The 27,275-nt window shown below is 38.7% G+C and overlaps 1 protein-coding gene across 2 annotated transcripts in view; it reads left to right on the top strand.

Moving 5' to 3' along the window:
• LOC115223180 (integrator complex subunit 1) overlaps positions 1-24,918 on the top strand; it is a 71,450-nt gene extending 46,532 nt beyond the window's left edge. The window contains exons 31-46 of one of the 2 annotated variants that reach the window (XM_029793625.2): positions 375-428; positions 2,092-2,187; positions 3,499-3,712; positions 4,228-4,366; positions 4,498-4,857; positions 5,991-6,078; positions 7,378-7,634; positions 8,255-8,384; positions 10,511-10,644; positions 11,892-12,081; positions 12,585-12,712; positions 14,434-14,648; positions 16,107-16,177; positions 18,742-18,833; positions 21,966-22,075; positions 23,493-24,918. In XM_029793625.2, coding sequence (XP_029649485.1) covers positions 375-428; positions 2,092-2,187; positions 3,499-3,712; positions 4,228-4,366; positions 4,498-4,857; positions 5,991-6,078; positions 7,378-7,634; positions 8,255-8,384; positions 10,511-10,644; positions 11,892-12,081; positions 12,585-12,712; positions 14,434-14,648; positions 16,107-16,177; positions 18,742-18,833; positions 21,966-22,075; positions 23,493-23,608 — 2,394 coding nt within the window. In that variant the 3' untranslated portion in view covers positions 23,609-24,918. The other variant, XM_036512117.1, reaches the window with a different exon arrangement.
• The last annotated feature ends 2,357 nt before the right edge of the window (positions 24,919-27,275 follow it).

The following is a 27,275-nucleotide window of genomic DNA, read 5'->3' as shown; positions in this document are numbered from 1 at the left end:
TAAGACCATTCATGTACACATCATCTTCATCATCATTTAATGTCCGCTTTCCATGCTGGCTCACATTTGCATATAAATTTGTGTTTGTTTATTGGGCATGTATTTAATTGTCCCCTCCTAGAATTACTAGCCCTGTGCCAATATTTGGAAGAAATATCATCATTATTTGGGGTGGAGGAAGTTTGTGGAACCTTTTTACTTGAATTCACATTAAAACTCTAAAACTGACCTTTTGTCATTATTTCCTGTTTTTGTTTGGATCTTTTTATGTTTTCTAAATATTTTCTTCATCTTTGAAAAAATTGTGGTATTTCTGCAAGTTTCTCAATGTATAACATTTTGTCACATTCTTCTCATTCTCCATTTCTCTTCAGAGTTTGACATCCAGCAATGAAGTGGCATTAAATATCACAAAGGCCCTTAGCTTGGTAAGTAGTGAGTTCTTAAAATTACTGGTACTTTCTGGCCAAATAAAGATTCCAAACAGCATTTTCTGTAGTAGTTCAGAAACAGACTCCTACAGAGTTTGGTCAATGCTCATAGAATTATATGGGAATTGTATACTGTAGACAGCGTTCTGTTGCATTACATTGCTACATGTGTGTGTGTTGTATGTATGTATGTATATAGATGTGTATATACATGTTTGTGTGTGTGTGTGGAGATAAAGAAAATATATTTTTTTATAATGATTGATGATAGCCTACAGAATGGTTTGTGTTTACCGATCATGTCTGAGCAAATCTGACAAAATTGAAACATTCAGCCGGTGATTAACTCCTAACTTTCTACATGATACAATGTCATCTGGGTCTACATTGCTCATCTGTTCATGAAACATGTTGTTACATAAATTGCACTCGAGTTGTTTACATTGCTTTTGGAGGAAGTGAAGAACTTCTTAAGATAAAGGGAAAAAACTCTAATTCCTTCGTCTGTCATTCACTTCTGTAACAAAACCATTATAAATATGACAATTTTCAACAGGATCTTAAGAGTTTGCACCTTGAGTTTTTTTTATTTGATAGTTGCTTCTACTGTTATCAGAAACTAGTCCATGGCCAAACTTTGAAGTCACTGTCAACATTTTTCCTTTGTAAAAATGTTTCACCCAAATCTATTCAGTTTTCAATTAATGTTTGGCTATTCTTTTATGTATGATTGTACATATAAAGAAAACACACATAAGTAAAACTGAAATTCTGGTTTAGCCCCACTCCCTTGCACTGAACATTGCTACAGATAATACCTGACATCTTCTTTAGGGCCCTCAATAAGTTCTTTTTACGTACACATAGATACCATAAAATATTCAACAAACGCAATGTGAAATTATTTGTGAGATCATCTGGTTTCTTGGTTTCACTCAATATTCTTCTAGTTGTTGCTCATCGTCTCTTTTTAACCAAATTCAGTGGTTCACTTTTCCACTGGAGCCTGGATAACACTCATGATGGTATTTGCTTTTGAGCAATATACAGTCTTCAGCGGAGAATAACAACAATGGTTTCAAATTTTGGTTATCATCTTCATCATAATTCATTCATGTGGTTTGCATGGATTCCCGCGATTCTCTGTTGCCATCCAATTCTATTGTTTATCATACTTGGCAGGTTAGTGGCATCGCAGTTTATGCCACAAAAGAATTTCATTTCACAATGCACAAATATATACATGGGCGTTCAGTTTTCTACCAAATCCACTCACAAGGCTGTTGTAGAAGATGCTCACTCAAGGTACCGTGTGTGTGTGTGTGCACGTGTTCGTTTTGACACTTTCATGACCTTTCATCTCAAACCCAAATTCACAGCTCAAAATAATCAAAAATTTGCATAGGTTTAGCAGCAAAATAGATAATTTAAAAAAAAAAAAATTATTGCTCGCATTCATGTTTGAAACACAATATATGTTTATTGACTGAGATCTTACATTATAGCTTTATATCAATCGCAAGATTTTTATATATCGGCAGTTGTGGGTGCTTTGATAAGTAGGAACTTACAGATGGTCTTTGGCAGGTTTGTATTGAAAGAATAAAGCCAGTGAAACATTCAGTTGCAAATTCCTTCCTTTTTTCTTTTTTCTTTTCAGATATTGAACTCTCCTCAGCAAGAAGTATTTGTTGAACAGATGTTGAAATCAGCAAACAAGGCCGGCCCTTTACTGAAGCTGCTCATTGCAAAACAGGTGAGGAATCAAGTGATCTCGTTAATTTTTATCATTAGGTTGTTGAGGTTGTTTAATTTAATATACTCTTTACTGTAAATTCAAGAAGCATTCTGGACAATTGTTTGAAGTGAAGAACTATTGGTATCATCATCATCATCGTTTAACATCCGCTTTGCATGCTAGCATGGGTTGGACGATTTACCTGAGGACTGGTGAACCAGATGGCTGCACCAGGCTCCAATCTGATCTGGCAGAGTTTCTACAGCTGGATGCCCTTCCTAACACCAGCCACTCCGAGAGTGTAGTGGGTGCTTATACGTGCCACGGGCATGAGGGTCAGTCAGGCAGTACTGGCAACGGCCACGCTCAAACAGTGCTTTTTATGTGCCACCTGCACAGGATCCAGCTTATTACCATAGCCACACCTGTAAAAAAAATTACACATAATTATTCATACATATATGTTATAGTTGAAAGACAAACCTTTCAAAAACTTTTGGTCTGTGAGAAAATGTATTTAAACTAGCAGTATCGCCTGGCGTTGCTCGGGTCTGTTTCAACCCTTTAGAATTGGAATTTTTGAAAAGTAAAACTTTTGCATTATGTAGTTTGTTATTCTCTTTAAGAGAACATTTTTCTGGTTGAAATACACCAAAAAAGGGCGACACAGCAGTCAAAAAATTGTAAAAAATAGGGGTCTTCATAAACAAAAAGCACCTTTTTGATGTAAATAATTTTTGGTGTTAACATGGTCCGATTTGAATTTTATCTTCTATGGAATGAAGAGCAAGCCTTCTTCTAACATACTCTCAATTTTGGTCAGCTTGCGCCGCAGGGTCTTGGAGGAGATAGTGTTAATTGAAGGCTACCAAACCTGCCACACACAGACAACTTCAGCTTTATATATATATATATGGATAAAGATATTTTGATAGTTTAGATAAAGTACATCGTTTGACCTTTTTTCTGCATCTTCAAAACTAGTGGGTGGAGGGGAGGAAATTATCCTTCCTCCACTGGGCTTGAATGTTTGCCACAGAGTGGATTATGTTAAAGGCACCCAAGAGGTAAGTGGTGTTAACCCGGGTGACACTAGGGCTGTATCAAGATTTCTCTTGGGCTAAACAGTAACAACTATTAATAAATGTATTTCTCTGTACTGAGTTTTTTTTTTAAATACATTTTTAAATGTGGTTTTTTTTTTGGTTTTTTTACTTTATGTACCAAATGTTAGTTTCTTGTTTGTAAGAAACTAGCTTTACATTTGCACCCGAAACAGAAACAAATTTTTTTATCCGTTTATTAATTTCTGTATTTCTTACTTTACAGCGACAACTACAGGATTCGTTAAGACAAATGATGGAACAACTCTGGTCTTTGTGTAAAGGTCACAGATCTCCAGTGGCAGCTGTGGTTAATCAGTACATGGTATCTTACTGTCACCATTCCTCCAAGCAACAAGCAGGAGCATCAGAAATACAAACCGTAGCTTCAAAAATCTTCAATTCTAACAAAGAACTTGAAGAAGATAAAACTGTATCAGGTGAGTATTTTGATAATGAGAAGAAAAAAGGAAAACATTTAAATAGTCTTAGCAAACTGGTGATTGGATGATTGCTTATCCTCTTCCTCCTCATCGTGATCATCATTTAATATCCTTCTTCCATGCTGACATCGGCTGGATGGTTTGACTCCAGAGAACTGCACCAGGCTGTGTTGTCTGCTTGTTGTTTCTATGGCTGGATGCCTTTCCTAACATGCCAACCACTTTACAGAGCGTACAGGGTGCTTTTTATGTGGCACCAGCACCGACAGGGTCACCAAGTAACTTGCACACCTTAGCTGGGAGAGAGTGTGATGCTGAGGGAAGTGGCTTGTGCCAGTTGAGGGGTTAAAGTATAATAGAGGAATAGAGGTAGGTGTCTTACTATAAAGGAAAGGGTCTCAATATATTTGGATCAGTTTACTTCAGAATATTCCTCTTATACAAAAAGTAATCTTCTGTTTCAGAATGGGGTTGATTTCGATGTATATTTTGACTTGCTTTCTTTTGACTAGATTTCAAAAAACTTGGTTTAGAGAAAGATCCATTGTTTGAGTCTGTGGTTGAATGTTGCATGAAGAATCAAATAAAAACTCAGAAGATGTGTTCCATAACCAAAGTTGCCTGCAGAATGTTGAAAGACAATCAGTTGGGGTAAGTTAGACTATATTTTCTGAATGGGAAGCTAACTTTTGTCGGGATCGTTATTTGTGGTGTCGTTAAAGGGATCTCCAGATTTGCAGGGACAACTTTTAGTCACACACTCTCTTTAAATATATCTCCAGATTGGCAGTGCCATCATCAGCTGCTTGGCTGTTTGTTGACTGGTTGGAACTCATTGATCCTGAAGTAATCCACAATGCTCCAGATCTGCAGATGTTGCTGCTATTTACAAAACAACAACAACAACAATCCGAATCATCATCATCATCATCTAAGATGCTGCCGTCTACCACCAATGACATGAACTCTGTGCCTAGCAACTACTCTGACGGTCACTTAAGCAACAGCATGGTGAAGGAATCCTTTAAGGGTCGTCCACGCCAACAGCAGGCATACCTCTTGGCCCTGCTTACTCACCAAAGCCACTGGGGTACCTTACACAGGTGTATCAGTTACCTGTTGCAGACTGACGAACACATCAAGTAAGTCACCTGGTTTCCCTATTTTGTGGGGGTTTTTTTTTTCACCTTTTATATTCTTTTTCTGTGATCTTCTTATTTGATAACCGACTGCCTCTTAATTGTTGCCTCTCTTAGTGTTGCTGTCTCAGCATAAGTCTGTCATTCTTTTTATACCTCTACTTCTATAGATGTAATGAGTGAGAGAGTGTATGTTGATTGAAGCATATTATATATAAATATGTAGAGTTTACAATTTAAAGGAAAAATCCAGGGGAATAATTACAAGGGAGCTAAATGTTGCTTAAGTGTCCCAGCATTTAAATCCGGGATAGTAAGTCGTATTTAGTAGAAAACAGGAAAAATTGAGCAAGGAGTTGAACTCCCGGGATGTTGTTAAACCCTTTATCTCGCCGCCCTTTCATTTCTCTCCCCACTCTCTGGACTAACTAAACCACAAAGCAACCCACTTACCCCCCGCCTCTCTCTCTTCCATTTATAGCTGCAGTATCAGTAATGCTCAAGTCCACAATGCTCGTAATGCTTCTATTTACAACACCCCAAACACTTTCGGGTACAATGCTCCCTTACTCCTACCCCACCAGTAGAAACAACAACCTGAACAGTTCTAACAGGTATGAATGATGGTAGGTTAAAAGCAAGAACAACTATTATGACACCTGTTACCAAACGATCCTGGGAGCATTTTTGTTCAGGTGCTGAACAACATCTCCCCTTCCTGTGTTACCTCTCATATTTCTTTCCCATTGCATGGCACCTTGCGCAAGTGTCTTCTACCAAGCGGCCCCAGGCTGACCAAAGTTTTGTCAGTAGATTTGTTAGACGGAAACCGAAAAAAGCCCATCGTATATATGTATGTATATATCTATATGTGTGTGTCTGTGTTGGTGTGTTTAAGTCCCCGTAACTTAGTGTTTCAGCAAAAGAGACTAATAGAATAAGTACCAGGCTTGAGAAATAAGTACCGGGGTTGACTCATTCGACCAAAAATTCAAGGTGGTGCCCCAGCATGGCCACAGTCTAGTGACTGAAACAGGTAAAAGAAAGATAAAAGATACACATTATATATATGCATATCTATATACACACACACACACATATTTAGTGTATGTTTCCTTTACTGTTTTCTGTTGCAGGCATGACCCAACCTCTGTGCTCGACTTCCTTTGGGCCTGTATTCACATTCCAAAGTTGTGGCAAGGACAAGAAAGAAAAGGTCAAAAGGTTGGTACATTTTACACCCCTTTTTATTCTCTTTTGTTGACTGGAATATTCAACTGAATCAACTAAGTTAACTTCACTCCTGTCTATGGAAGTATGTGATGCGTATGGATGAGGACAATTGTGTAAAGAAGTGCTGGTTGCTCAAAGTGGAAGGAACTTGTGGAATGGGGAGGGCCAGGAAGACGTCAGAGAAGTAGAGATACTCAGCCCACGGAGAAGACAACAAATGACTGAGAGGATTGGCTGTTTGCTTGAGAAGACCTGCCCACCACAGCTTAAATGATGCCCTAAAAGCATTCTGGTTACACTTGCAATTTATTCTGCCCCATCAAGCATTCCTCTAACACCCAGCCCTCCATCACTCCTCTGTCCATGGCACTTTTTAGTGACTCGTCACTTGAGGGAAATACTGGCACATATTACTCCTCCCTTTTTTTCTTTTCACTACCAGTTAGCTCCTCACCCCCTGAAACCACTCCCATTTCTTATTCCCATCATCCTCCCTTCCTCACCCACACTATTTTCACTGGTCACCTTTCTCTGCCTTCAGGTATCTCTCCTCTATCATACTCCATTTTTATACCTCACATGCACCCTCTCATATCCACCAGTGTGCACCATTTTCTATTGCCACCCTTATGTACTCCGCATTTCTTTTCTCGCTACTCTTACACCCCTTACATATCACCCACTTGCCTTCTCACCTATTTCTCCTGAGCCGTGTCCATCCACCCTGCCTCCACCCTTGTTCATCACTTGCTACATTCACATCTACCTTCATCACTTTCCGTCTCTTGCTCTCCCTGATACTTTTAACAAAGTATCTATTCCCACCACTCCACTCATGGCCCACTCTCTGTATCCTCTCTTATGCTCACCTTTTTGTACCTTGAGAGTTTATCATCACTATCTTCTTTTATCCCTTCTCAAATACTCCCTCCACCTTGGAAGCTGGAGCTTTTTAGTTTTCTTTCTTTTCTGATAATTTGATATAACTTTCAAACATTTACAGAGATGTACTTGCATAGCAAGTGACCTGATCTGAGATTGTGTGCTGGAATGAAAACAATTGCAGCGTGGAAGGTGTTTATAAGCCATTTAAGAAACACACAAAAACCGTTAGATTCTCTTCAACATTTAAATTTAATTTGTCAAAATATTTTTGTCGCTTTGAGACTACAATGACCTCTCCACTGACAAAAATCCGTGAGATGCATCAAACGTTGTTTCCTTTTAAGTAATTATTGTTCCATGAATTGAAAATTTTTTATTTTTCATTTTTGTTTTCTTTTTCTTCAGAGTTTCACTTCAGATGATGTTCTTGGGTTGAGACTTGAGCAAATCTGTACAGTTGTGGACTATGTTGTACAGGAGGCGAGTGAATCTTGTCTGCAGGAAACGGAAGAAGGAGAAGACATCTCTGACCAGAAAGTCTCCAATGACTCTGCCTCTGTGATCAATTGTCGTATTGAGTTAGTGAAGAATTGTCTTAGCAACAGTGATACTAAATTGAAGGGTTTGGTGAGACACACGGAAAAATATGCTCTCAGTTCCAGGTGAGCCAATCCTCCTCTCTCTCCTCCTCCTCGTTATTTCTTTCTTTCTTGGTTGATTAGTGTTAATTATTTCTATAAATCAAAATCGCTGACGTGGCTGGTGACAGTGCCTCCTGATTGGCACTTGTGCCAGTGGAATGTTAAAAGCACATCCAAGTGTGATCGTTGCCAGGGCAACGGATTGGCTCCCATGCCAGTGACACGTGAAAAGCACCATTCGAGCGTGATCATTGCCAGCATTGCCTTATCAGCACATGTACCGGTGGCACATGAAAAACAACATTCGAGCTGTTGCCAGTGCCACCAGACTGGCTCCCGTGCAGGTAGCATGTAAAAAGCACCATTCGAGTATGGTCGTTGCCAGAACCACCTGACTGGCCCTTATACCAGTGACACGTAAAAGAACCCACTACACTCTCGGATTGGTTGGCGTTAGGAAGGGCATCCAGCTGTAGAAACTCTGCCAGATCAGATTGGAGCCTGGTGCATCCTCTGGCTCACCAGCCCTCAGTCAAACCGTCCAACCCATGCCAGCATGGAAAGCGGACGTTAAACGATGAAGACTTGTCTAATCTCCCTGCCTCTCTATGTATCTGTTTCTTCTGCCTCTGTATTTCCAGTTCACTCTCAAATCTCTACCAACATACTCTGCTGGAGCTCTACCTACAGTATCCTTACCTTCTCAGTTGGTTACAAGACACCAGTTTACTGTTAGGAGATGTACAAACCACACAAAAATGTGCCAGTCAGGTAAGTGACTTGGTTCTTCTTTTTTCTTTTCTTTTATTCTTTATATATAATTACCTGTACATTTAAGAAGCTCTGTGTCAGCAGAACATTGGAAAAGGAGTCTACTTGTTGTGACCAAAATAAGACAGTAAGATGGGAGTAGACATTCTGAGTCCAAGATGCAGAACAGCAGGTGGCAGAGATGAAAGATGGGTTTGCCATTAAGTCTGATCATCCTCTTCATCCTTGCTGCTGCTTCTCGTTATCATCATCAAACTTTTTAGTCTGATGTTGAAAACTTAATTTTTTTTTTATATTCTTTTTTATACATGTGTATGTGTATTTTAGTTTTAAGTATCTGATTACAAGTAAGCTTTTTATAAGATGATATTTTGGGAAGATGAAACCTAAAAACTCACGGCATGTCACAGTCATATCAACATCAATTCTGACATGGAGTTGTGGGAATAGCTGGCAAACCAGCAGTCATCATTTCATAATTCCTTTTATGTTCCAAGTTCAAATCCTGCTATGGTCAACTTTATTAGAGTAGAAAATGTTACGTCCTTGCTCAGATGCTGGCAAAGTAGCTGCATATGCACTGGTAATGTGCATAAACAAGGAATTACCAATGAGTGTCTGAAGTCGATTTAATAGCAAATCCAACACCATAACTTCTTTGCTCTTCTGCCAGTTTTTCACCCTCTAAAATACTATAACCGTTTCTCAACTTCTGACTCACCACAATCTGCAAGCGTAGTATCTCTTAGAGTAGCAATATCAATATTATTTGAACTGATTACCTTTACGATTGATGTTGTTTTTCGTTCTAGACTGTCTTTGCTGTCTTGTAAAGTTCTTACATTCTAACAACCAAAGATTTAGGTTTCCTTTATTCTTCTTCTTATCTTTACCGACTGCAATAAACTAGGTGGCTATACATCTGCAGGTAATGCCAAGCTTATTGAAGACAACATGTTTTTTTAGGGTTCCTTTTCTCACTCCACCTCCAGTATCAGAAAAGTTGTGGATTGCTTGCCACACAAAAAAGGACACCAATCTTGCAGGTGCCTTCAGATTCTACAAAGACACAGCCATCATCCGCTCTGCCATCCACATGTGAGACTCTAGCTTGAAACTTCCAGCAACACACTTGTCTGACCTATCACACTCTCCTCCAAAATACCTAGACTCTAGTCTATATATGTAAAAAAATAAAAAGAAGCAGTCTGGATAAAGGGCTGATGGCTTGGGAGCACCCAAGTTGAAATTTGCTCAAGTTTCAATAAAATGATGAGCTCCCCACCACCACAACCACCATGCTACATGGCAGTGAAACATGAACCATGACTGCTGAGGACATGTGTAGGCTTGAAAGAAATGAAGCTAGTATGATCCGCTGGATATGTAATGTCAGTGTGCAAACATGACAGAATGTGAGCACCCTGAGAGAAATGTTGGACATAAGAAGCATCAGATGTGGTGTGCAAGAGAGACGACTGTGCCGGTATGGTCATGTGTTGCATATGGGTGAGGACAGCTGTGTGAGAAAGTGCCACACCCTGTGGAAGACCCAGGAAGACATGGGATGAGGTGGTGAAGCATGACCTTCAAACACTGGGCTTCACAGAGGCAATGACAGGAGACCGAGACCTTTGGAGTTATGCTGTGATTGAGAAGACCTGGAAACTGATGCGAGGAGTGTTGCATGTCCAGCCCATTTAAGAGTACCCTTGATGCATTGGGTGATATGATATGCTTGAGAAGACCTGTTTAGTCAAGTAAAACCAAAATCGTATGTGTGGCCAGTGCCCCCTGACTGGTTCCCGTGCCGGTGGCACATAAAAAGCACCATCCAAACGTGACCGATGCCAGTGGCTAGTAGTAGTAATGGATTGTCAGAATTTTTGCGGCATCAGGCAAAATGCTTCACAGAATCTGTTCTACGGCCCTTTTCTTTTGAATTCAAATTCTGCCAAGGTCAACTTTCATCCTTCAGGATTGATGAAATGAAGTACCAGTCAAGTACTGGGGTCAATAATATTGACAATCCCCCCCCCCCCGCCTCCAAATTTCAGGCCTTCTGCTTTTGTCAGAAACCATTATTACTATTATTTTTGTTGTTATTTTCTTCTCTCTCTCCCCAGCTGGACCACATCTCTCATCGCCTGCTCTCGGCCCTTGGAAATGCTTTACCAGGTAAAGCAGCTGAAAACAGAATGTACGATGCTAACAATGCTAGCAGGAAATTAGCTGCTGAACACCCTCTTCTTATTCTCAGGTGGGTTTATTGTGTTGCTCTTATATCCACTGAAGGTGACACTAAAGGTGACACTATGCACTGAAAGTATAGTTCTACTTTTTTGTTTTTATTTTTGACTGCTGAGACCATCTTTGGTTCCTAGATACAAAATTCACATTAATTTCTATTTCAAGTATTTATATTCAAAATTAAACTTGTTTGCCAGAGATTTAACTTCTGTTAAAGTTATGTCCCAAACGGCTGTTTAATAATGAATAAGTTATTTTACTAAAAATTAAATGAAAGATAAAGCTATGTACTTTTATATTTAACTCGTTCCTCTCTGCTGCGATAATTTATTTTGAAAATAAATTCTCCTTATGGACAATGAGAAAATTTCATTTCTGAAACAATTATCTCAGCAAAGGTGTTTCTACTTTTAGTCTACACAATCGTCCTTGCTTACATTTAATTATTTGATTGTTAAAAAATTCTAAATGAAACACAGTGACTTTCGTTATGAACAGGTTAACTTAATACAGACAATAAATTTCTTTTTATTTCTAATGTTACCAATTTTAGACATTGACTCTTAGAGCAACTGAATGGATCTTTATGCTGTGTTTCTTATACTTGCTAGCAATAGCAGGCAAATCTCTCTAAAATCATAGCATACTACTGTGTAATGAGAGCTCCTCACATTATGTGATGTCTTAAATACCTTGTCTGATGAATATATATTAAGTTGTCCAGAAAGTTTGTGCCGATTTATAGTAGCTTACCTTTCGACTTACCCTCCCAGGCACCTCAGTTCTGGGAAGAGGGTATTTTCAAGTTAAAGGAAAGATGGAGACACATTGTGCAACAAAATGGTTCATATTTGGTTGATTAAAAATGTAATGGCAAGTTTATTGACCTTTTTCTTTCCTTTAAAAATCGGCACGAACTTTCCAGACAACCCAATAGATTGGATGGTCATTAGTAAAATATTTTAATTATAGTTCTATCTGGTCTAGACATAGACAAAATTGGGTTTTAAATAACTAAAACAATAAAAGTAAGTACACATTGGTTAATGTATCCTTAATAACACACAGAGAAAAAACAAAAAAACAGAATTGGGGGGACAGCTGGAATGTCGGTTCAAATGTCAGCTTGGTCAAGATTGACCTAAAGATTGTTTGAATATTATCTTCTTTCTTCTTTGCTTATTGGTTGTTTGGTCTTTTTCCTTCTTGTATCCCATCTTCCTTGTCTGTAACACATGTTTTTGTTCCTTTTTCCAGGCAACTGCCCCTCATTGCTGCACTCCTTCAGGGGAAAACTCATTTCACGATTGGAGAAATGAGAAGTCGTAATTATCTGCTTCTCTTCTCATACGTCCTTGGTTTGTTGGAGTTTCTTGAGCCACACATATTCCGTAAGGAGCACACGGCACTGGATGACGTCTTGGAAGCCTATTTCTCTCTCATCAAGGTGAGCTGAAACCATGAGGATTTTATGGTCGTGTCTGTGTGTGTGTGTGTGTGTATACCATCATCCTAGAACTTAATTAGTACTTTATTTTATCAACTCCAGAGGGATGGAAGATGTAAAAAGCACCCAGTACATTTTTGTAAAGATGTAAGCATTAGGAAGGGCATCCAACCAAAGTAACCTAGTCAAAGCAGATATTGGGCTCAATGCCATCCTCTGGAGAGTCAGATCCTGCTGAACCTCCACCCCCCACATCAGCATGGAAAGTAGGCATTAAATGACAATGAGGATAGAATAAGATACACACACACATGCACAGTTTATTCTTTCACCAGTATCAGTGTGATAGAGTGGCATGATGCAGAAGATGGATATTTAACCTGGTCATATCCAGAGAACCATAGCAAAGAACACCAGAACTCTTGCCACTACCTTCCAAAAATGTCTAACTTATTTGAAATACACTGCATTCTTCATCTCATTCTATTTTATTATATTTATAGAACCATGGCCAAGAGTACAAGAATTTATCTTCTATTATTGTCAAGTTCATCCAGTTTCTACAAAGATTTGTGCTTCATGAACCAAACAGAGCTGTTCATATTCTGCAGAAATATATTGAACTTCTCAGGTCAGTATTCACCTTACGCGTCTGTATCGGTTTCGTTTAGCCATAGTTTACTAACAAAATACATTGTCCGTATCTAGCAATCCAATTTGAAAATAATCAAGATCCAGATAAGTAACAAATTTATTAATTTATTGATGGTCGTTTGGCCGCTGGTCAGTCCTGGTTGAGTAGATCTCCAACCAAGACTGTCTGCTGACCAGTTTTTAATCTTTTAGAGATTCCTAGAATTACGTTATCTAATGTGTTCTTCATTTTTTTGTGTGATTTGATGGAAATAGAGGCATATCGTTGGCACATTCATAAAAGATGTGGTTGTCGTTATTTAGTTCTATTAGAACTATGATCAAAAATGTTCCACTTCTTTTTCAGGCATATTGTATTTATGAATACATTATTCAATCTATATTTTTTTTAAGACAGTATGGTGTTGCATGAGTAAGATTTGGCTGCTATTATTTTCAAGGTGACCCTGTAGAGGCACCCTTTTGTGCTTGAGTACTAATACCTGTTTCATTGTTGATGTTTGGAGATGTGTTTCTGTTGTGTCACCAGTGCAGGATCGTGTAATGTCTCACATATTAAACCAAGAAGGGACTCTCAAATGATTGCTTGACCAATAACAGTTAAATCTTTTTCAAGTCCCACTACTGTTTTAAAATACAAATCTAGCTCTGAAATGTCTTGAAGCATAGGTCTGACCTGGAGTAAAGCAATTATACACACAACAAGCTAATGAGGGGGCCTCCATGAAGTTATTCAACCTTTTAAAAATAGTAGCCAAATCTCCCTCCACATCCCTACCTATCATCTTAAGAAAAAATTTAAAAAACTTCGATAATATAGTTCTAAATATATTTTGTCTTAAGAATGCAGTTGGGTGATCATAGTTAGAAGGTCTTTGATATGCTTCTCAATTAAGGCTCATACAACATTGCGTATATTGTGCACTAGTAGATGAAATAGCAATGAATAATCAATAGTTGTCTACAATAAGTTCTCAAGGAACCTCAGGTTGTAATAACATTACTGAAGACTTAATAACTGTTTTTTTAGGGTAAGGTCAATCATGATAGAAAGATTTCCATGTGCCCCCCTCCCCTTCCTTTTTTTTTCTTTCCAAACTCTTATGTACAGTTTCCATGTATTAAGTGTTACTCACATGATATTGGTCAGCCTCGGGCTATAGTAGAAGATACCTGGCCAAGGTACCATAGAGCAAGGTGTAACCTTAAACCATACAATTGCAAGAGAATGTCATAATCATGTAAAAAGCCCCTGGTATGCTCCTGTAAAGCAGTTGGCATTAAGGAGAGCATCTAACCCTAGTAACCTTGCCAAAACAGATGGCTGGAGCCTGGTGCAGCTCCTGTCAAACCTTCACTAACTTGACAGTGAAAGTGCATTGCTCAGTGGTTTGCTAACAGGGAAAACAAAATCTTTCATATAAATAATAATAATAATGATGATGATGATGATGATGACTATGTAGTAGCAGGAATAATCATTGGAAATTGGGAAAACGTCCAAGAGATGTCTTCTGTATGAAGAACATAGATATAGTAAAGTTGACAAAGAACTTTTAATCAATTGAGATTCTGTGTAATGAGAAGAAAAATCATTAATATCAATTAAGGAAAATCAAGGAAGAGGAATTTAAATTGATTTCTGATATTTTATGCTTTTTTTCCCTTATATAAATTTTTATTCTGTTTTGTTTTCAGTGTTGTGTCAAACTATTATCCAGACTTATCTGTCCTGAAGTCTCTCTTGGCCGGACTTTCTCTGCCTCGACAACTGACCAAGGGTACTGGAGAGGCTGATGAGACTGAAACTTCAGTCACACCACCTCTTGTGAATATGCAAACAAACTCCCTGTGGAGCTTCAATCAGTTGGCACCGTTCTTTGCCAGACTTTCCAAAGACTCTCCCAAAGCTGGTAATCACCCTTTTACCTTTCTAACCTTAAAATTATCCTCTGGCATTGGACTCCTCGCTAAATAAATGTTAACCCTCTTAATGACCCCACTCCCTTTTACCTTTCTAACAACAAAATTTTACCTCTGTCAGTTGCAATTCCTGCCATTAAGAGACCAACATTCTCCCATCTTGCCAGGTCAACAACCAAACTCGAGATTTTTTATTTATCAAATGAAATCCCACCTTTTTGGCTGAATCATTAGAACATTGGACAAACTGCTGTTTTTATATTTCTTCTAGTACATGTTCTGAGTTCAAATCCTGCCAGTCAACTTCGCCATTTATCCTTCCAGGATATAACAGATCTGGCCCCAATCCTTTAAATGAGAAACAATCATTGTTATCAGCATCATCTCCTTTACACAGAGAGGGATTTTATGGAACATTTCTGATTCATCTCTCTCTTCCTTAAGTATCCATCATGCATGAACAATTTTGTTTCATGTTTGGCAGATGTTCAGCATTTTTCATAAATTATCTTTTGTTTCATGACCTGTTTTAATTGCTATCAATTTGGTAGATAAAGCCATAATTATAGAGGTATCAAATTGTTGGACCAGGTGCTGAACGTTAGAGAGAGGATCGTAGCCCAACTAGTCAGGAAGAGAGTTAGTGTAGATGAAATGCTGTTTGGTTTTGTGCCAGGGAGAAGCACCACCAATGCTGTATTTCTGGTAAGGCAGCTGCAGGAGAAGTCTAGCCAAAGAAAATCCCCTTGTCTTTTGTTGACATGGAACAAGCCTTCGGCAAACACCCCCTCCCCCTCTCTTCTTTGGTGGTCATTGCAGAAACTAAGGACACAAACCATGTACAGGGAGAGATGCTGTCAGTAGGGTGAGGGATTCAGTGTAGTCTTCACCCAGAAAATTGTGAATTTTCTAAACGAGTTCTGTGTTCTTCCGAATGTCCTTTCCCTCCCGAGGTTTTCGTCATCTCTCACTTCCTCCCCCAAACAAGTTAGCTGTAACAAGCAGTGTCTTCAAAGAGCTGTTACAGTCATCTCCTTCAATCTAGAATAACAAAAGTTGGCAGGTTAGCTTATTAAATATATAATAACGATGTACTAAAATTACAATAATCGCAGACAATTATAACTGTCTCTCCTGTCTCGAAACTTCTGGAATGCAGTTCTCTCTCTTTCTCCCTCTCATACATACACACACACAAGTTTCTACCAAATTTTGCTCAGGTCTTTAGTAGAAAACACTTTCTCAATATGCCAAATACCAGGATTGAATGTAAAACTCTGATTATGAATTTGTGGGTAGTAAAACGATTTTCGTTGTTGATAACATATCATTGACTGTAGTTTTTACATATTGAACCCTTTATTTGCAAATTAATTGCTGATAATATCAAATAATTAAAGTTCTGCCTGTTTTGGCCATTCATTGAATTATTAAATTTTTTTCTACAGAAATTTTAGGAGTTCTTCAAGATTTAGATGAAGCGTCGAAGAGAAAAGTTAACATCTTGGACAATTTCCAGGTAACAGAACATTATTCTAATTTCATTTCCTTATTGCTTTTATATTTTTATTCATCATCATCATCATTTAATGTCCGCTTTCCATGCTAGCATGGGTTGGACGATTTGACTGAGGTCTGGCGAACCAGACTCCAATCTGGTCTGGCAGGGTTTCTACAGCTGGATGCCCTTCCTAACGCCAACCACTCCGAGAGTGTAGTGGGTGCTTTTTACGTGCCACCGGCATGAGGGTCAGTTTGGTGGTACTGGCAACGGCCACATTCATTTATCATTTATTTATTATTGCTACAGATATAACAGTTAATGATGTGAAATATATTGAAACAGCATCCGTATCATCTTCTTTTAAATCCATTTCAAATCCATATTTGCATGGATTGGATGTTTGGAGATGGAATTAGTTTTGTCAAATATATTCACACAGGAATTCCATGTTATAATTGCTCACAGTCAAATACAGACTACGTATAATAGTAAGTGTAAAATATATTCTCATACATATTTTGGCATTAGGAAGGGCGTCCAGCCATAGAAACCCTGCCAAAACAGACATGGAGCCTGACCAATCCTTCAGCTGGTCAGCTTCTGTGAATCTGTCCAACCCATGCCAGCATGGAAAGCAGATATTAAACGATGATGATGACTTACTATATCAACACAAAATGCAGCCAGACATCGACTGCACCCCTCACTGTTGGAAATTATTCCTTTCGATATTCTTCTGCTAATTTTTTGGTAAATTTCAAATCAAATATTTCTCCCAATGAAGAGGATGGATTCACATTCAACCCAACCCAACTTATTCATCATCATCATCATCATCGTTGTCTAACGTCCGTTTCCTATGCTGGCATGGGTTGGACAGTTTGATTCCATCTCATGCCAGGGGCAAAACTAGTAATCAATAGCTTCCATCATCTAGGTGACCAAATCAGTAGCAGGGGTGAATGGTCAGGTGACCAAGTCAGTAGCAGGGGTGGATGGTCAGGTGACCAAGTCAGTAGCAGGGGTGGATGTAGCTGCTTGAATAAGAATAGGCTGGGCAAAGTTCAGAGAGCTCCTGCCTCTCACTGAGAGTGACAGGCAGACAGTATGCTGCATGTGTGTGAACAGCCATGCTACATGGCAGTGAAACATGGGCTGTGGCTGCTGAGAACAAGTGTAAGCTTGCAAGGAATGAAGCCAGTATGCTTCGCTGGATGTGCAATGTCAGTGTGCATGCACGACAGAGTGTAAGGATCCTGAGAGAAAAGTTGGGCAGAAGAGGCATCAGATGTGGTGAGCAAGAGAGACAACTGGATTGGAATGGTCGTGTGATGTGCCTGGACAAGGATAACTGTATGAAGATGTATTGCACTCTGATGGTGGAGGGAGCCTGTGGAAGAGGTAGACCCAAGAAGACATGGGACGAGGTAGTGAAGCATGATCTTCGAATCTTGGGCCTCGTGGAGGCAATGACAAGCAACCAAGACCTTTAGCGATATGCCATGCTTGAGAAGACCTGTGAAGCCAAGTGAGATCGTGGTTGTGGCTGATGCCAGCGTCGCGTAACTGGCACAAAAAAAGCACCCTTCAAACGTAGGGCGATATGCTGTGCTTGTGAAAACCTGTTAAACCAAGTGAAATCATAATTGTGGCTGATGCAAGTGGTCTGCCTGGCCCCTGTGTTGGTGGTATGTAAAAACCACCATTCAAGCATTGGGCCTCATGGAGGCAGTGACAGGTGATTGAGACTTTTGGTGATACACCATGTTTGTGTATACCTGTCGTGCAAAGTGAGACTATAGTTGTGGCTGATGCTGGTGTCAAGTCAGTGGCACATAAAGACCACACACTACACACTCAGACTGGTTGGCACTAGGATGAGCATCCAGCTGTAGAAACCTTGCCAAATCAGATTGGAATCTGGTGCTGCAGCACCCCAGCTTACCAATCCTCAGCCAAACCCTCTAACCCATGCCAGCATGGAAAACATGTTAAATAATGAGGATTCAGATGGCGGGATGGTTAGCACGTTGGACAAAATGCTGAGCTGTATTTCACTCATCACTCCGTTCTGAGTTCAAATTCCACTGAGGTCAAACTTTGCCTTTCATCCTTTCAGGATCAATAAAATATATACCAGTTGCGTACTGGGGTCAGTGGAATTGACTCATCCCCTCCCCCAAAATTGCTGCCTTGTGACAAAATTTGAAACTATAAGCATGCCGGGTGAAATGCTTAGCGTTCTGAGTTCAAATTCCGCCGAGGTCGACTTTGCCTATTGTCCTTTCAGGGTCGATTAAATAAGTACCAGTTACGCACTGGGGTCGATGTAATCGACTTAATCCATTTTTCTGTCCTTGTTTGTCCTCTCTGTGTTTAGCCACTTCACATTCTAAGTTCAAATGCTGCCTGGATCAGCTTTGCTTTTCATCCTTTCAGGGTTCCATAAATTAAGTACCAGTTATGCACTGGGGTTGATGTAATTGACTGGTCCCCTCCCCAAAAAGTTTCAAGCCTTCTGCCTATCATAGAAAGAATTATTATTATTATGATGAAAATTTGATTGTTCTCTTTACCAGGCTGATTTGAAGAGACTGATGGCTGACCTAAATGATGAGTGTCGCAGTTATGCCTATACCATGGTGATGAGAAGTATCCGTCAGAACCCTTCGTAAGAAAAAGATTCTAGTTTCTTAACCCTTTCGTTACTGAATTTATTTTGAGGGGTTCTGTGTTTCTTACAATTACATTAAATATAACAAAGAATTTCATGAAATAACTTAGTTATCATTCATCTAGTGTTAGGAACATAAATTATGACTAACGTTTGGTGGAAGATTTTAATTCAAAACTTATGAAAACAAGGCATTTGTACTACAGAGCCGGTTTCAGCCGGGTTGGTAACGAAAGGGTTAATTTCTCTCTCTCTCTTTCAAATTGTGACTAAGAGCAAGACTTTATGTCAGTCCAGTGTGCTGTCCTAAGATTTTGGACTTAAAGGGGGGGGGGGCATCTGAATAACATAGTAATCAAAGGGGATCCAGAGATAAAAAAAAAATGGTTGAGAACCCAGAGGTTAGAGGAAGTAGAGGAGGGATTACTGACAGTGCAGAAATGAGAGTTGGGTGGGGAAGAGCAACATAATAATAATAGTAATAATGATACAGTAGACAAGGGTAAAAAGACAGGATGGATGAGAGGGAGGCTAAGATGCATGTCTTGAAGAATTCTGATTTAACCTTAAAAGACATAGATATTATTTTAGCAGCTATGAGAACTATTGTTAAATTTAATAAGTTTTGGATTAGAAAGAGTAGGCAGAATTGTTTTGATATCACCATGAACTCTAACAACTCTGCACAAGTTACAGATTGTATAGGGATGTGTATATATATATATAATATGATATGATATTAAGGGTGATTTTTAGAAGCTAGAAGGCAGTCTTTATAGGGACAATGCTTTTCTCATTATACATAATTCTAATAATACTAGCTTTAATGGGACCGAGTGGAAACTTATGAAGCATTTAAAAAATGTTTGTCTATTACATTTTATGACAACCATAAAGTAGTTAACTGCCTATGTGTTAGATCAAAGCACAATTCTTTTCAACCCTTTTCATAATCCAAATCAGCATCTTAATCACTTTTTGAACCACCCAAGAGCAGTCATATGGGTATATTATAATTACACACACACACACATAACTGTATATACTCGTGGATAGGTCACACCCTTCGTTTGGGGTTGCCAAAGTAGGTATTTGTGGTTGACTTGCAGACAGGTCGCACTGGAAGCTGGAGAATCAATGCCATTAAAAAGATCAACATGCAGACTTCTGGTTCTTGCTTTCGAGTAAAAATAGATGTCACAAAACTATTTCCATAACAACTTACAAACTGAAAACCCAGGGCCCAGAGAATACTCCAGGGTACCACTGATACCCCACCATTTACTTTAGATGTCTATGATGTTGAGTATTTTATACACACATGTATAAAGGGTAAAGATCGCCTTCAATCATGAATGACCATGGGATTGCACCTTGAAAAGTTACCCTCTGATGCACAAGCCTGGGCAGGTTTGTTTATGGAAGACCAGCAGTCGTCCATGCAGGGGAAAGGCAAAAGAATGGTGCAGCTTGGCACCAATGGGCTGCAACTCATTTCTACAGGTTGAGTGAACTGGAGCAACATGAAATAAAGTGTCTTGCTCAAGAACACAACACACAGCCCAGTCCAGGATTTGAACTCACAACCTCATGATTGTGAACTCAACACTTTAACCATTGAGCCATGCAAACATGCTTATGAACAAATCTACATGAGCATACATGTGCATGAAATTCTATACTCATGCATGCCAGCATGTAGTTTCACAATCCACTGTGAGCTACAGATCTGATGGAGGGAAGGTTCCAGGTGTGCTGTTTACATGCCATCAGGTGCACAAACACAAGTAAATGTGTGTGTGTAGCTATATACACACACATAAATATACCTGTACAATTTATGGACAAACTATAGGCATTGTACAGGTATATTTATGTGTGTGTAAGTATTCATTATTGTAAACGAATCCCATTCTGATTGTCTGTAATCTAGCAGTTTTGACGCCAGTAATCTTTGTTATTCTAGGCTGATAGTCTCCCACCTCACCCCCCATTCTTCTTTCTCTCTGTCTTTCTCCTCAGCTTTATCTCTCACCATTTATTTAACATAAATAACGAGTGTCTTTCTTAACAGGTTTATCACACTCATTTGATTGCTGGTTATGTTTCAGTACAGCTGCACTCTCTCAATTATTGCCAAAATGAGAGGGCCAACATTTCTGTATCTTGATAAATTAAAGAATTACGAATTTTGGAAGTTATTTTAAATCAAATTACAGCATGTTTAGTATTACAAGTTAAATGAATGAAAGAGCGATTAAAACTGGAGAAATTTTCTTAGCTTAGCTGGTCATTTTGCATGGGATAATAGTGTCTCTGCAGTGGAACAAGCAGAAGTGGTCAAGTAAAAGGCCGGATTCACTTCGAGAAATAGCGGCCAAAATAGACGCTAGTGGGGCAGAGAGAGAGCGGGAGGAATTTATCGCTGGAGAAATCATGGCAAGTATGAGAAGACATGAGTAATAAAACAAGGAGAGGGAGAGATCACTGGGGTAACACATGGGGTAATCGTGGAGAGACCACTGGGGTGACACATGGGGTAATCGTGGAGAGACCACTGGGGTGACACATGGGGAAATCGTGGAGAGACCACAGGGGTGACACATGGATTATGAAATGGGGGAGAATATTGCTAAACTTACGAGTTTTGAAAGTTATTTTAAGAATCAGAGAGTTACAAGAAGCTCGGGATAGATGAATGGGTTGTAAAAGCTGTACAGACCACGTTGAGGAGAGCTGTGAGGTAAATGTTAACCATGAACACAGTGATGAATTTAGTGCACAAGTTCACCAAGGCTTTGTTCTCAGTCCCATCACTACCACCATCTCTCACTTTCTCTTTTTCAACCAGGTTATCCATGAATCTCTTCCACAACAAGATACACCTCTCTAAGGTCTCATCCCTCAATACTGAAATCCCTACCAATCTTGAAATTGTCCCTGCCATTTTCTTAACCCCTTTTTATCATCCAACCCCACTCTCCTCTCACTTAAGACCCTTTTTACCTCCCCAAATTTCACAATTTTTCATCACTGTCACTCCATTACCCCACTTATATTTTACCTGTCTCACAACACCTTTATATTCTTTGATACTTATTTCTCCCTCCCTCCCCTTTTTTTGTACAGGAACGGTTCCCAATATGTACCTGTGTTAGTTCAGTGTCTTGGTGATGACAGTCCAGATATTGTGATAAGTGCTCTGAGGAATTTAGCGGAATTTGTGGCACTGTGTCAAGGTAAAGTTAATATTTGCTTTTCTGTGTGTTTCATCAACATTTGTGCATTTAATTTCTTCCAAGCTACTTCTGCTATGGCTGCAGGTCATTAATGCCAGGTCTGTCCTGATTCAGCAAGCCAGTAATTAAAGATATTTCACTTGGAGCCATTCCCATCTTTTGGTATATCTAAGACATTCTGACATTGCCTGTCACTTCTTTTGTTAAGACAATTGGGTGTGGTTGGAAGGAGAATTTCACTATTATGTTTAGTAGGTCAAGGGACTATGTCCTTTTGTTGTCTCATAGCAGCAAATATTTTTCAGTTCCGAATCAGTGAAGATAACTTCATGGAATAGAATGGAAAACAAGAATTGAGCTCGATAGTATTCACTGTCAGCCTTCACTGCTCCATGTTCTGTTTAGTAAATTGGCAGAGTTTAAGAGCATCAGACTCTCTTGGTTCTGACTTCAAATCCCTCCGAGGTTAGCTTTGCCTTTTCTCCTTCCAGTGTTGATAACTAAAATACTAGTCTAGAATGGTGGACTGATGGATATGTTAGAGTGCCTTTTGGTTTACATTATCTAATATATCCTTCTGTGTGTTTTTTTTTAATAGGGTATGATTTGAAAGAGATATTGCTGATATTTCTAGCAAGTCAAGTTCAAATCTTATTATTAATCACGTTTTACCTTTTTTTTTTTTTTCTTCTTCCTGGAGTGGGAGGAAAAGAGACTGACAGGTGAGTCATGTACCAGTAATGCACTAAGGCTGATCACTGGCTTCATTGTTGATATAACTTTCTTCCAAAAAGTTAATCCAATTGCTACATAAAGGCGTAGGAGTGGCTGTGTGGTAAGTAGCTTGCTTACCAACCACATGGCTTCGGGTTCAGTCCCACTGCGTGGCACCTTGGGCAAGTGCCTTCTGCTATAGCCTCGGGCCGACCAAAGCCTTGTGAGTGGATTTGGTAGACGGAAACTGAAAGAAGCCCATCGTATATATGTATATATATATGTGTATGTGTTTATCCCCCACAACATCGCTTGACAACCGATGCTGGTGTGCTTACGTCCCTTTAACCTAGCAGTTCGGCAAAAGAGACCGATAGAATAAGTATGAGGCTTACAAAGAATAAGTCCTGGGGTCGATTTGCTCGACTAAAGGCGTTGCTCCAGCATGGCTACAGTCAAATGACTGAAACGAGTAAGAGTATATATCCTTTGTCTAAGCCAGTTTGCAACTCAGTACCTTTATTTCTACCTCAGTGTTTCAATGGACAATTACGGAGTAAAGTGTAAAACACACAAAGGATAAAGTTAAATAAGCTGGAATATTATTATTTAAATCATATCTAATTATGTTGATTTTCAACTGTTTTTATTTATGTGTATTTATCTGCTTCTGACTTTTGGTCTTTTTCCTCTGTTCCCACAGAACACGCCAGTGTGATTCTTGAGAAAGCGTTTGTTGTTGGAATAGTAACAGCCATTGAGACCAGCTCTTATATATCTGAAGCCCTTCAGTTATTGAACTTGGAGACTACACAGTAAAATGTTACTTTTTATAGAGATTGAGAGACAAACATATTCATTGTTTGCCCCAAACATTTGGAATATATTTGCTTCTGTTCTGTGTTGCCCACTTTAATGATGATCCAAAAACAGCCAGAGACACACACAAAAAAACCTGCCTCTAAAACAACAAACTCTGAGTCTCTCCTGATTGTTCCATCTTATTAAGCAGTTGTTAAACATTCCTCTCAATCATTTATTTAGGTAGCAACTTAGCAGACTCGTTAGAATGCCAGACAAAATGCGTAGCGAGATTTTGTCCATCTTTATGTTCTGAGTTCAAATTCCACCGAGGTCATCTTTGCTTTCCATCCTTTTAGGGTCAATAAAATAAGTACCAGTTGAACACTGGGGTTGATGTAATTGACCTGCCAAAATTTGAAACCATTATTATTATCATTCGAATACTTTGCCATGTGGCATTCAGTGATGTTACTCAACATTCTGAGCTCAAACCCTGAGTAGCTCAGTTATCCTTTGTGGAACTGACCCTTCTTTTTACCCTAAACTTGTAACTTGGTATTTTTGTGAACAGGAATGGCAGAATTATTAAAATGTTCAAAATAGCAACAAACTGACAGAATCATTATTTCATTCTGAGTTCAAATACTGCCAAGGGCAACTTTGCCTTTAATCATTTTAAGGTTTATGAAATAAAGTACCAAGTTCTGGGGTTGATGGTATCAGCTAATTCCCTCTCCTCAAACTGCTGGCTTTGGGCCTAAATTAGAAATAATTATTATAATTTTCAGATTTCTATTTAACATGGGTGGGAAAAAAAGTTGTGGCAGCAGCTTCAAGCTTGGAACTCTGAATTAATGATTATGTCAGAATCAGAATCCGAAATCTTTGGTAGGGATTCCAATTCAAGTCAATGTATTGAATCTGGAAGGAAGAATTTCCTTTCAGTTTTCTAAGGTGGATTGGTAGAATCATTAGTGTCAGATAAAGTATCCTCACTAATCATTCTGGCTTTTCACATTTTGAGTTCAAATCCCACCAAGGTCACCTTTGCAATTCATCCTTTCAGGGCTGGTAGAATGAATCACCAGTTAAATATAGGGGTCAGTGGTATCGACGAACAGTCCTCCTCACAAAATTGCTGCTTTTGTTGCTTGAATTAGAAAATTATTTTTATTGATTTGCAATTTTAGTGTAAATTTCTTTTCTATTTCTTGCCTCATCATCCTTCTCAACAAACTTGAGTTTAGCTAATTGTCCTGGTTTTATCAATTTGAGATGTCACCATCCCTCTTCTCCACAAACAAAAGCAAAAAAAATATATATAATGAAGAACCTAATAAAGAAGGAAAAGTCAAATGCAAGTTGCCATCTTTGTGGTTCCCAGATATTTTTCAGCTGCTGATTATGGGGACAGGCAAATAATAATAACAATCAATTTAAAAAAGTAGAGAGATCTTTCACACTCAACCTCTCCTCAACTATATGCAAACTTATTTACTCACACTTTTTTAAAATGGTGACCATGGAGACAAAATACTGTATATTAAGTAAATAAATATATATATATATATATATAGGGAGAGTTTACGAAAAAGACAAAGACAGGTGGTGTACAAAACAAACAGATGTATTAGTATAACGCTCAGGAATAGAAAAAGTTTTTTACGTTTCGAGCCTACGCTCTTCTACAGAAAGGGACACAGAAAAAAAACAAGGAGAGAAACAAATGTGTGTAGAGGCTAACGATCTATCATGGCGAATATATATATATATAACTTCTTAAAAAAATGTCTTTCTATTTACCAATTTGGAAACACAAAACATATTTAGATTGTAAACTCATCTCATATTCATCTCATCATCATTTACCATTGACTCTACTCAAATAAAAAGGTTTATAATCATTACTTCTCTTTGTTGTTTTTCTTTAATTAGTTTGCTTGTTCAACAGGATATGCTGTTGTTGGTAAGCCACCCTTGACTGAGTGGGTGGTTTTACGTGCCACCAGCACGAGGGCCAGTCAGGGGGTACTGAAGGGGAGAGAGAAACAAAATGAGAAAAGGGAGAGAATCAGTTGAAAACTGCAAAAGTTTTTAGGGAAAAAACCCATGTAAAACGCCAGTTTTCTCGGTTTCTCACTTTATGCGGGAGCTCTGGGCAAAATGTTTAGTGCATGACCATCCTTGGGACATAAGTAATGTGTGTGTAAAGTTTGGTGGAAATCAGTAGAAATGCATATGTACTACACATACAGACATCTTTTGTTTTATGCAGAAAGATAACACTTACCTCAGCCACACGGTGGGAGTGAACCTAAAAATCCTAGGATTGCAGTTAACTTCTTAACCCTAAAACCATACATGCACCATTGTTTGATAAATGTTACAACAAGAATAAATTGAAAGATATAACCAAATTAAACCTTTCGTGAACATTTAAAATTTTAATTCATAACACAATTTACATTTGTACATGAACCAAAATTCAGTGGAAATCATTAGAATAGTTTCTCTGTGAAAACTTAATTTCCATAACAGAATATAAATGAATGTTCGTTAATAACGAAAACTCTTTAATATAATTTAAGATTGATTCCTGAGAGCTGTTTTTCTATTGGGTCCACAAACAGCTGAGTCAATGAAGTAACGGGATAACACGGTCATATTAGCAAACACTGTAATATGTCTATGATCTAAAAAGACACTTAGCTACCATGAACCAACTCCTGTCTTGTCATTGACCTGCTAGAAATAGCAGCCAGATTTACATCAAATTTTAGCCATCTAGGGGGGGGGGAAGCAAAAGGAACAGGCTGAATAGTGTAGCGTAATTGTACATGTGCCCCTAAAAGACAGGGTAATCATGGCTGGAGTGTCTTTAAACATTTGCTCAACCAGAAATGACATCAATGACAACTTCATCAAACTGACAAGTGTTTTGATTGGTTTGCAACTCTGGGGTTAATTCCTCTTCTAAAGAAAAATAATTGCTTGTGAGAAAGACGGGTGTCTTATCCAGGAGAAAAAAAAATTCTAATCTTAAAGAATTAACATTGCTGGCTAAAATAGATACCTGAGATACCTGTGAAACTATTTAACATTTTTTTCTTTGTTTTCCATTTAGCAGGGAACAGGTTGAGTGAAGTTGTATATCAGCATTTGATATTGTTACAGGGAAATTACAAGGGAAGTCAAAAATAATCCAAACTTTCGCTACAACGTATCTTTATTATTATTATCACACTGACTTCGGCACATGCATGCAGTACCACATGGTTGGTACTATGGTGGTCATGTGATCGAAGTTTGAGCCTGGTCGTACCGTTTTTCTTTCTGGCTTTACAGTGTAAGCATGGCCACTCCACTAGCAATGTGCACCAAAGAGCAGTGATCCAATTTCTCTGATCAGGTGTGTCAGGTGTGAAATTCATTGGAGCACAATATGGGGAGAGTGCAGTAATGCGTAGAGGTGTGTATGAGTGGATCAAAAAGTTTAAAAGTGGCCGGACAAGCATGACACACGTCAACCTCCACCACTGATGAGAGAAGGTTCAACAAGCTCAAGAGAGGGTAATGGTAAACTGGTTCACCATTACCATCTCTCAGATCTTTGTTCTTCTTTGGTGCACATTGCTAGTGGAGTGGCCATGCTTACACTATAAAACTAGAAAGAAAAATGGTA

Source organism: Octopus sinensis, linkage group LG22, assembly GCF_006345805.1.
Source record: "Octopus sinensis linkage group LG22, ASM634580v1, whole genome shotgun sequence".
In the NCBI taxonomy this organism is placed as follows: Eukaryota; Metazoa; Mollusca; class Cephalopoda; order Octopoda; family Octopodidae; genus Octopus; species Octopus sinensis.
This window is presented reverse-complemented; position numbering and strand designations above follow the sequence as displayed.